The 12,268-nt window shown below is 30.5% G+C and overlaps 1 protein-coding gene across 1 annotated transcript; it reads left to right on the top strand.

Annotated features, from left to right (window-relative positions):
* Nucleotides 1-3,842: 3,842 nt before the first annotated feature.
* LOC114183831 (cyclic nucleotide-gated ion channel 4-like) lies at nt 3,843-8,947 on the top strand. Its single transcript, XM_028070986.2, has 7 exons — nt 3,843-4,440; nt 5,841-6,056; nt 6,697-7,010; nt 7,494-7,602; nt 7,699-7,935; nt 8,084-8,170; nt 8,256-8,947. The coding sequence occupies exons 1-7, from the start codon at nt 3,895-3,897 to the stop codon at nt 8,769-8,771; spliced, it is 2,025 nt and encodes a 674-aa protein (XP_027926787.1). The 5' UTR covers nt 3,843-3,894; the 3' UTR covers nt 8,772-8,947.
* The last annotated feature ends 3,321 nt before the right edge of the window (nt 8,948-12,268 follow it).

Genomic DNA, 12,268 nt, shown 5'->3' on the forward strand with positions numbered 1-12,268 from the left:
TACAGATGATAATGGTGCTGATATGATGACTAAAGCATTACCAAGAGGAAAGTTTGAAGTTTGTTGTGAGATCGCTGGTTTAGCGGTTATCTCCACATAGTTGTGAGGGGGAGATTTGTTGGGTATTGGGCTCCCTTCCTATGTGGAGAAAAGGCCCAAAATTTGAGAAGCCCATGTATCACTTAACCTAGTGGAGAGGAGGCTATAAAATAAAGAGAGAGGCAGAACAATAGAGGCAGAATACACTGAAAGCCCTAACACATAGAGGGAGAGGTAGAGGGAAAATTCTGTTCACGTTTTTCATAGAGCTGTCGCAGTAAATTCGGCACTGCGGATTCGTTCACCGTTGGATCGGGCTGAAATTTTTACAGCAGGTTCGGAACTCATTGCTCTTCATTCTGACCGGTCGGATCTTTGATACGAGGTCTGAGTTGGGAGATATTAATTTCGCACTGCAGCAGTGATTTGTAGAGATTTTCCCCTCTTGTTCTTCTCTATTTGAAAGCTTTGTTGCTTTGTTATTTGGTTGGGTGTTGGCACTAATTTGTGCTATTGATTGAGACTCTTTTGTACTCTTGTTGATCATAGTGGAGCTATTTCTTTGGTCTGGACGACTCGTGGTTTTTACCCTTGATTTGAGGGGTTTTCCACGTTAAAAATCTTGGTGCCTTTATTTGTGCTTTTGGTGATTTATTATTGCTGCTCTTTGATTATTGCTCCTCATAGATTCTTGCAAGTTAGGGGAAATTATATCCGCTGCATTCTCTGGTATATTGTTTGTTGTTGTTTTCCCCATCAGTATTGATGTTTGTACTACACTTGATTTTGATATGTGATTTTGCAAAGGTTCTTGGGTTGTCTGAACTGGCTTGAGTATGCATAATTATGCAGAGATCAAATTCTCCAAAATTATGCAAACTCGCTAGGTGAGTATTACTCGTTGGACGAACTCAAAGTCAGGGGTTGATCTGCAGAATTATGCAGAATGCTGGACGAGTTACAAGAAGGGGCAGACCTTACTGTCCCTATAGGGGGGCCATGGCCTCCCCTCTCCCTCCCCCAATTTTTTTCCTATGTAGGTAATATATATATATATATATATATATATATATATATATATATATATATATATATATATATATATATATATATATATATTCAATTTTAATGCATTTGATATTTTTAAAAATTTTATATATTTCTCACGTTAAATATGTTTCTAATTTATGAGTTTTAATGTGAAATTAAAATTTGTTCCTAACATTTGATTTGTTTACGGTGTCAGACACATTCCCATTTCAATATCTGTTGAAAAACGCATTTGACACATAAAAAAATTAACTTAATTGGGTTAAAAGTACTATATCCATTCATTTAAAGTTTGAGGACTAAAATGAAATGTATCAAAGTTTCAGACAGTAACAAATTCTAATTTTGCATCAAAATTCATAGATTAAAAACATATTGGTTTAATTAGTCGAATGGTACCCACTTTCGTTCGGATGTGTCAATTTGGTATCCACTTTTAAAAATGTGTCAATTAAGTGCCAACTTTTGAAAAAATGTCTTAATTAGATCTCTTTCAGAAAAAAAATTATTAATCTCGTTAACCTTTTATCTTGGCAGCCCCTAAGTTTTGTCTGAAGATCTGCCACTACAAGTCAGGTGCTCGTTGATTTATGAGGTCATTGAGCGAGCAAGAGCTCGTTGGGTGAATTATGAGTCAGACATTTACTAATTTGTAAGTCGCTGGACGAGCCCACTTTTTGGTGAATTATTCAGAAACATGTCCTCTAAACTTCCCAATGAAATACTCGTTGGACGAACAACCTGGTCATTAGTCAAAAAGTGTCTTTTTGCCTAAGAAGAATTAATTGAATTTAAAAACTTTGTATGTGTTTCTATAGCTGAATAGTAATGGTATTTGAATTGCATATATATATATATATATATATATATATATATATATATATATATATATATATATATATATATAAGCATGGAAGGTGATGTGATTTCTAAAATTTCAAGGGAAATTCTATGTTGAGGTTTTAGTGTATGCATCGGCATAAGGATTCATGATTGGTTGGTATCCTGAAACTCTAATAATCATTCACACTTAAATAGAGTAGAATGAGTTATGTTGTGAAGAGTAGTAGGAGGTCCTGGTCACTAAACTTGATTAGGTCCTAGACGCAAGAGAGATTTACCTTGTGAGTGGTTGGGTGATAACTCCATGAGGCCAAACTCTACAGCGTTTGGGAACCACCCACAAGTGCATGCCACCAAGGGATCTGATGTCAGATGCATGTATCCAGATAATTAAGTTTAGTGTCAACTGCTTGTATGATTATAGATCAGAGAAAAGTTTTATAACATGTTTGTAAGTATTTGACATGATATATATATATATATATATATATATATATATATATATATATATATATATATATATGAATATCTAATTTGCATGTTAACTTACTTTTTCTGTGTCTTTGTCTTATGTTGTTTGTCTTCCTTTTGCGATGATCACTTCTTCGGTGAGAACATATGTGTTTCCAGTTTTTGAGGCACATTTGGAGGATGAGGAGCCATCTTCTAGGTTGATGGAAGGTTTCAATTGGAGCTCTAGTAGCTGTTAGTTTATGTATATAGCTCATTAGTTTAGTTGAAGTGTATAAATGATATATTTCTATAGTCTATTTTTTGTAAGATTGTATTAATATATTTTGTACATTGGATTACTGTTTTAAATACTATGATGAAGCACCTTATTTTATTAGTTTTAAGATGCTAAAATTTGGATGTTACAAATTTAACTTCTATTTAATTTGCATAAAATATATATTATGTTATTTCTATTATACTTAAAAAAATAGTATAAAGAAAACTTATATAATGCAATAATTTATATTAATAAAAATAAAATTAGTAGTAAAACATGTATATAAAAAATTGATTATAAAAAAACGATTTGTTTTATTAAAAGTTATAGATTTTGTTGTTATATTTTTTTACTTAATTTTTAAATAAATTTAATAGGTTAATAAATGTTGATATTTATAGTTAAACTTTTATTTAAATATTTAAAATATTTTACTTTTGATTTTTTTGTAATAATATTATTATTTTGGTTTTCTAATTATTTTTAACATGACAATTAACTTATATTTTAAAAATAAATAAACATATTAAAGAAATTAAAAATCAAATGAATATAATAATACCTCATCTTACTGATAAAATATTTAAATAATACTATTTAAATAAAATAATAAATATTTGAATCATTTAACAAAATTATTTTTAGTAAAAATTTAATTAAAAATATAATTTTAATAAAAATAATTAAAATTTAATTAAAAGTTATTTTAATTTATTTAACTTAAGTCAATACATTATAGGATATCAATAATTTCTAGAGGTTTTTCCAATTTTCTGACTATATTTAAGATTTTTTTTATCAATATACTCTGTTGTCGACAAGAAAGCAAATGACTTTTTTGGATATGAAAATATGTACTTCATTTTCAGAAAGGAATCAAGCTGGCATCATTATTTTTTTTCCCAGACGTCTCTAATTAAGAAAAAAATCTACGAAAATGAAGAATTAAGAAAATATCATTCAGAAGAAAAAAAAATTAAGTGATATTTCTAATTAAAATTTAAGAAATAAAAAGTAAAAAATTGAATTAGTGGGATGAGTTCTAGTAATTGAATATAATATAAGTTTATTATTTAATAATTATAATGAGAACATGTTTGTCAAATAGTTTCCTACTTCTCTCTCTTACGCACCTTCCTACTTCAATTATTATTTATGTCTCTTATGCTAATTAAATTCTCTCTCTTTCAAGGGAAACTCTCACCTCAGTTCTTTACTTTCTCTCTCATATGGCCACCTCTCACTCTGTTTCAGACTCACGTGTCTCACGCATGCACTACTCCTCCACTGATGAAGACCAAGACGGTGATGACGAAGAGGACGAGGAAGACAATGACTTCAACTTCTACGACACTAATGTCGGTGTCGAAGACGAGACCAAGAAACCCGACATCTTTTCCGGCAGCGGTTTCTGGCGGGAGTCCGGGGTGGTGTTGGACCCACGAGCCAAGTGGGTTCAAGAATGGAACAGGGTGTTCCTCCTGGTGAGCACCACGGGGCTTTTTGTGGATCCGCTGTTCTTCTACGCACTGTCCATAAGCGACACGTGTATGTGCCTTTTCATCGACGGCTGGCTCGTGGTCACCGTCACGGTGCTCCGGTGCATGACCGATACATTGCACGTGTGGAACATGTGGCTCCAGTTCAAGATGGCTAAACGCTCTTCTTCTCTCGCCAGAAACGCTCACGCCTCTCGCGGTGGCTGTGCTCTTCGCTACCTCAAGGCTAAGAGGGGTTTCTTCTTCGACCTCTTCGTCATCTTCCCTATTCCCCAGGTTAGTGTTTTGTAATTCTCACCTTTTATCGTATTTTTTTAATTCATAGTTATGCCAAGAGGATAACATGTCATGCTGATAAGCCATTTTACATTATATGTTACTGTTATAATTATTATAAAGTTAACAATTTTATGGTTTTACTTTAACAATATGATTAATTTTAAAAGTTGTATTTAAATTAATGAGGAGTGTTTTAAGAAAGTGATAATTTGAGAGGGGAGGGAAGTTTGAGGTTTGGGACGGTAGCAAGGGATAGAGGATACGACAAATTGCATGCAACCGCTTGTTGTTTTTATGCATGGCGACTGCGATAGTTACCGGCGTTACACCTCATCGTGTGAATGATTTTTCATGTCATGTCTGCACGTGACTGTGTTTAATCTTATCTCACCTCACAGGTGCTTTTCGTACAGGAAAATTATATTAGATATTTGACAAGAGAAAGTATTATAAATAGAATTAAAATAAATAAACTTTTTATTTTTTAATTAAAATAAAGTAATAAAATTTTATTTTTTTTACTTAAATTAATAGTTTGTCAAAATTTATTAAAAAAATTTTGTTAAACTATTATTTCTCTTCTGAATATTACTGATATAGAAGGAGACGGTGATAAGGATATTATTAATTATATAATTAGTGATATATTGTTTCTCTAATCACTGTACAACCATAGAATTAATTAAAATATGTCATTCTAAATATAGACAATGGGTGCCACAGAAATAATAATTAAATGGAATGACCTCTGTAAGGGTATAAGTTGTTAAATTTTCGGAGTTAATTTTCTTAGCTGTTACCATATGAACCGGAATCATTCTTTACCGAATTTGTATTTGTTTCTTCTTTAAATAAATTCTATTTATAGATATGACCTCTCTCATAACAACTAAATTATTTTACTCTGGCATGATGTCTCTAAACGTCCTAATCTAATGATCACGATTTCAATAAATGAACTCCATCTAAATGTTCATTAATTAATTAATTAATCCAAAATCACTAATTGCGCATAACAACAACATATGAGCTGGTTAATAAATCTAAAATTTATTTAAGTTTATTTGATAGCCTAGTGTCATCACCTACTACGTTAGCACTGCATAGTTAACTCTATGGTTGCATGTTTTTTGTCTAGAGGACACGTGGACCTCAAGCTTTCAGGTTTCAGATATTTTTCTCTGTCTAAAATTTATTTTTGAAGATTTAATTTTACCACATGTTTAAGGAAGTTCCCACTTACATTATTAAACTATATATATAATAATTTGTATATATTTCTTCAAATTGCTCATAGTTTATCATCACAGATAACCAAAGAAGAATGGATATATAGAGTTTCATAGTGATTATGATTTTCCAAATTAAAACTTCCATTATGTTTTTTTGATATGCAGATTGTGCTATGGGTGGTAATTCCCTCTCTTTTGGAGAAAGGATCAATTACATTAGTGATGACAGTGTTCTTAATCATGTTCCTCTTTCAGTATCTTCCCAAAATTTATCACTCAGTTTGCCTCTTGCGTCGCATGCAAAACCTTTCTGGCTACATTTTTGGAACCGTTTGGTGGGGCATCGCCCTCAACATGATCGCGTATTTTGTAGCTTCCCATGTAAGTGTCATGTACTTTCATTTATTTTCATGCAATGTTTATCTCTATATAGTATACATCACAAAATCAAAAAAATCTCTTTCACATCAATCACACTCGTCATAGAAAAAGCATTTTCGTTAACTTACATGAATACACACACGTTAATATTACAACACAAGGTATTTTTTTCAAGTTTTGGAAAAACAAGCTTAAAATATAACATTTTATCAGTAACACAATTTTGCTGAAAAAAAGCTTCCACAATACGAAAATATTCACCGAAAAGCTGTGGATATAGAGGTGATTGAATTGACGAAACACTACAACCTTTTCTCGACAGGAAACTTGACTTAAAGAAGCACATTCTTTTTTTTTTTATGAATTAAAAGTTAATCACTGCATTTACTGAGAAGGGTTAACAGTGGAATAACTGTGTTTCGTGATGAACGCGCTGGCTGATAGTAAAAGTTGATTAATCACATCTTAAATTTTCAACACCTAATCATGCTTGGATTATGGTCCCCATATAGGCCAACAAGTAGATAACCATTATTTTCAAGAGGGATACAGAATCAAGGTTTCAAAGTTCTTCAAAAGAAAAAGAATATTATAAAAAAAAAGAAGCATTGTTCTTAACTAGTTCGAGTTTTGTGTATAGGCAGCAGGGGCATGTTGGTACTTGTTAGGGTTGCAAAGGGCAGCAAAGTGTTTGGAAGAACAGTGTGCAAAAACAGAAGGTTGTGGTTTGAGAACACTGTGCTGCAAAAAGCCTATATACTATGGAGGAAGTAGCATTGTAAGGGACAAAACGAGATTGGCATGGGCTGAAAACAGGGAAGCAAGGTCTACTTGTTTGGACAATGCTGATAACTACGATTATGGTGCATACGCATGGTCTGTTCAACTCATCACAAACGATAGCAGATTGGAAAAGATACTTTTCCCTATCTTCTGGGGCCTCATGACTCTCAGGTACCTACCACCATTTTTTTTGTTTTGTTTTGTGGTCCCACTCCTCCATTATTTCGCATATGCTTTTTCTTTGTCCTCTTTTGACCACCCTTTTGTTGTTTTACACACCTTTATCTTCCTCTTTCCCGATTCATCATCTCCCAAACTGACACTTCAAATCTTGATTACAAATCATCACACCCGTGTCCACACTGCAAAAGTAATATTTTCCGACTTCAATTACCATCGTGAGAATGTCTCACAAATTCACGACCCAATAGGGTTCTTATATTTTGATATAAGGTAATCAAACAATTGTTAGGTTTATACGATGATAATATGCTCGACAAAAGAAAACACAGACATTGCACATGGTAACATGTATTTCAGCGTCAAGAAAGATCAAATCATAACTATTATCCACGTTGGTGTATAGTTGTTGCTTCTTAGTTACTCTAACATAATATCTTCTCTCAGTAATTTTTTAATCATTGATGTGACCAGCACTTTTGGGAACCTAGAGAGCACACCGGAGAGGCTAGAAGTGATTTTCAACATTATTGTGCTCACCAGTGGCCTCCTTCTAGTGACTATGCTGATTGGAAACATCAAGGTGAATATATACATACACGTTTATGGGGTCACACAATAATAAAAAAAAAAAACAATTCAACAGTTAATTGGTTTATTGTTCATGTTTGTTTGGTAGGTGTTTTTGCATGCGACAACATCAAAGAAGCAAGCAATGCAACTGAAGATGAGAAACATTGAATGGTGGATGAGCAAAAGGAAGTTACCACAAAGTTTCAGGCAGCGCGTGAGAAACTATGAGAGGCAGCGTTGGGCTGCCATGCGAGGGGTTGATGAATGCCAAATGATAAAGAATCTCCCTGAGGGACTAAGAAGAGACATCAAGTACCATCTCTGTTTGGATTTGGTGAGACAGGTAAGCTTCAGAACCCCACCAATGATACTTTCATCTCATCTTTTCACTTCATTATAAACCATGATATCCTGTTTTTCACTACTTACCATAATGTTTTTGCACTGTAACAATGTTTTTTGTCTGTCTCATACTTATAACATTTGCTCAGGTGCCACTGTTTCAGCACATGGACGATTTGGTGCTAGAGAACATTTGTGACCGTGTGAAGTCCCTTGTATTCACAAAAGGAGAAACAGTGAGTTCTAACATTATTATATAAAATGCTTCTACCATAACCTAGAAAAAAGAGTGTATCAAAAGATAATGCATGGTACATGCAGATAACGAGAGAGGGAGACCCGGTTCAGAGAATGTTATTTGTCGTACGAGGTCACCTTCAAAGCAGCCAAGTTCTACGAGACGGGGTGAAAAGCTACTGCATGTTAGGCCCGGGGAACTTCAGCGGCGACGAGCTTCTTTCATGGTGTCTGAGACGGCCGTTCATAGAGCGTCTTCCGCCGTCATCAAGCACTTTGGTGACACTTGAAGCGACGGAGGCATTTGGGTTGGAAGCAAAGGACGTGAAGTACGTGACGCAGCACTTCAGGTACACATTTGTGAAGGAAAAGGTTAAGAGAAGTGCAAGGTATTACTCACCGGGGTGGAGAACTTGGGCTGCAGTGGCCATTCAATTGGCGTGGAGAAGGTATAAGCACCGTTTGACTTTGACATGTTTGTCCTTCATAAGGCCTCGGAGACCTGCCTCAAGGTGCACTTCCATGGAAGAGGATAGGCTTCGTCTGTATACGGCGTTGTTAACCTCACCAAAGCCTAATCAGGATCAATTTGACTTCTGATCATAACCATGGATCTCCACTTTGCTTAACTTAAATAAGATTAAAGGCTAATGTACCAGGTTTATGTTCACTTCCCACATGCTTTTCATGTATTTACTTTTTGTATGTGGATTAGGGTTCTTTGTTTTGAGAACTGATTCATGGACACTTTGATTTTATCTAGATCTATTACACAATTTTTCCTTTTGTCTTTCTCTTCTCACATCACATAACTCATAAATACATCTTTTTGCTGTTCATAAAGGAAAATGATAGTAAGTTTTTTTTAACAAACAAACTACCAATTTAAATAAAAAAAATATTATTTAATTACTTTATTTTGATTAAAAAATATAAAACTATTCTATTTTAATTCTATTTATAGAAAATTTGTCAAGTATGTGAATTTTTTTTGTCAAAACATAATTTATTTTCCGTTCATAAATCATCAATAGTTTGTTTTAGTTTTTTTTTTTTACTTAAAAGATATTCTTTTTTTGTTAAAACTATATAGGAACTTAAACATGGAAATAGAAGTAGAAATTGTTTGTCAATTTTCATTTTTTTTAGTTTTAAGAAAATAAAATAATTTGACAAGTTTTTTCTTTTAGAAAATTTGTCTTTGCTTAAAAGAAGTATCTTGTTCAGTAAAAAAGATGAAAATTAAAAATGAGTAAATTTATTTATTTTAATGATAACGGAAATGAAAAAAATATATATTAAAATCATGTTTTAAAATACAAATATCCTAAAATATTCGTGGTGAAGTTCCAAGTATATATAATATATGAAGACAAATAATAATTTTACGTTCTTTGTATACAAATTGTAAGTGAGATGGAATACTCCAAAAGTGTTGTATTGATATATTTATATTTTTCTTTTTGGAAACAAAAAAGTGAAAAACCTTACGTGTGTTTGGTTTGTGTTTAATGGATCTTACAATATAAAATTTCGGAATTTAACAAGTGGACTTTTACTTCCTGTACCTCCACAGTTTCTTCACGTACTCCTTACCATTTTATTTTTCAGAAAAAGTGATTTTCAGATTATATATTTTGGAAACTTTCTGAATAAGTTTTTCAAAATTTCAAAATAGAATTTCTGCAATCATTTTTGAAATACGATTCCTGAAATAGAATTTTTAAAATTGTATAAAATACATTTTGGAATAATTTTTTTAGAATGAGATTTTCTAAAACAATTTTTTGAAAGTCATATAATGCTTTCCAAAATAAGTTTTTGAAACATCCATAATATTTTGTTTCGGAAAGAACCTTTTAGAATGAGTTTTTTTTCTTCATATTTTCTTTCTTCTTCCTTTCTTGTAGCATTCTTTCACTCTTCTTCGCTCTCTGCAGCAACAATGATGTAGTACCATAATAAAAGATGATGTTTGAATTATTTTTATTTTATTACGGGTGTGTCGTTAGTAATTGTGGGGTGCATAAAGTAACAGCCTAACATTGTAATTTTGTTTTGGGGCTTCCCCCTACATCTCCAAAGAATTCTACTGCACCTCCAAAAAAAAATTAAATTTCCTATAATATCTCTTTGAACCTTTTGGCTATTCAGCGGTAAAAGTTAAAAAAAAAATTATTTTTGCCTCTGCTCTGAAATCACGGGTTCTTTAATATTTTGAAACCCGGTAAAATCTTTAACTGGCTTTCGAAACCTGGTGAACAATGCCAAACAGATTTGAAATTATGAACCGGCGTTTAAATTCCGGTTAAGTGATTTAACGGAATTCAAATTCCGTTTTCTTTGTATACCGGCATTCGAAACCCGATTAAGCTTTTAAGGAGATTCTAAATTAGTTTTTTTTAACCGATATTCGTAGTGTAGTTGGTGATTTTAATTTTCTTATTTTTTTATTTAATTTGTTTATAAGATTTAATTTCAATTGTTTTATAATTTATGTATTAATTATTTAATTTTAGATTATTTATATTTTATATAACTACATTAAATAAAATTTTATTAATTTAATTTTTGTAGTTATTTTTACCGACAATGGAAGTCCAGTTTAGTAAACTATTTTTTTATTTAAAGTTTATATTTATATACCGACATTTGGATTCCGCTAGTTTAATTTTTTTAATTTATTTTCAATAAAAGATTTATTTTCAATTAGATTAATATTATTAAGTTTTTTTGTTGTAATATATTTTATTAATATTTATTATTTTTTTGTTCTGAACTTGAGCTTTTATTTATTTATTTTTATTATTTTTGCTTTAATTTGTTATATTTTCATTCGTTTTATTGCTTTACTATTTTATAATTTTTGTTATTTGCAATTTTTTGTATTAATTATTTTCTACACTTTTTTTAAAGTTTTATTTATTTGATGAATAAGTTTTTTATTTGTTTATTTTTAAGTTTTATATATTTGAAATAAATACAAAGCATTTCAAAATTAAAAAAGAAAATCAAAAAAAATAAGTAAAGCAAAATAAAAATCGGATTTCCATTTCCGGTTTGTATAAAATAAAATCCGTGATTATCATTACGATTAGAAGTCGGTTTGTATTAAAAACAATTTCAAAATTAAAAATTAAAGACTTCACGAAATATTTAATTTTTAAAAGTTTGAAAAAAAAAATTAAATAAATATATAATGAATCACAAAAAATACAAAAAACTTAAAAATTTAAAAATTGAAAAGATTTATTATAACATTATGGATATCAAAATCCTTAACAAGATAAAACAGATATCCAAATCTGTTTTCTGGAAAATCGGATGTCGAAATCCGTTAAATTCATGAAAAAAAAATAGTTAAAACTTAAAAATAAACAAATAAAAACTTATTCATCAAATAAATAAAACTTTAAAAAAAGTGTAGAAAATCTATAACAATATATAAAGGTGATTCCTCTTTTTGTGTACACATTTCAAAATACCAATTTCACCCTTTAAATATAATAATTTATTAAATTTTTAAAAATTGACCGTTACTTTTATAAGTTTTTTATAAAATCAACTATCTTTGCTTTTTGTCTTCTTTTTTATTTATCAATGGTTATTCTTTCATCTGTTCTGATATATTTCACTTTATTTTTAATAAATATAATTTTAGTTTATATATTAACTTAATAACATTATAATATTATTATCTACTAATATAATATCACACATATTTAAAAAATGCATACACATAGGCACGATAGCGCCTGTGTTTATGCTAGTAATTAATAAAAAAATTGTAAATAAATTTTTTTATAAAACAATAAAGTAATAAAATGAAAAAAAAAACAACAAATTAAAACAAAAATAATAAAAATAAATCAATAAAAACTCAAGTTCAGAACTAAAAAAATAATAAATATTAATAAAATATATTATAACAAAACATCAACTTAATAATATTAATCAAATTGAAATTAAATCTTACATGTAAAATAAATTAGAAAAATTAAACTAACGAAATTTGAATGCCAGTATATAAATACAAACTTTAAATAAAAAAACAGTTTACTGAACCGGACTTCCATTGCCGGTATATAATTTTATTT

The sequence above is a fragment of the Vigna unguiculata genome, chromosome 5 (genome assembly GCF_037176805.1).
Source record: "Vigna unguiculata cultivar grain cowpea cultivar isolate G323 ecotype 2 chromosome 5, ASM3717680v1, whole genome shotgun sequence".
Classification (NCBI taxonomy): domain Eukaryota; kingdom Viridiplantae; phylum Streptophyta; class Magnoliopsida; order Fabales; family Fabaceae; genus Vigna; species Vigna unguiculata.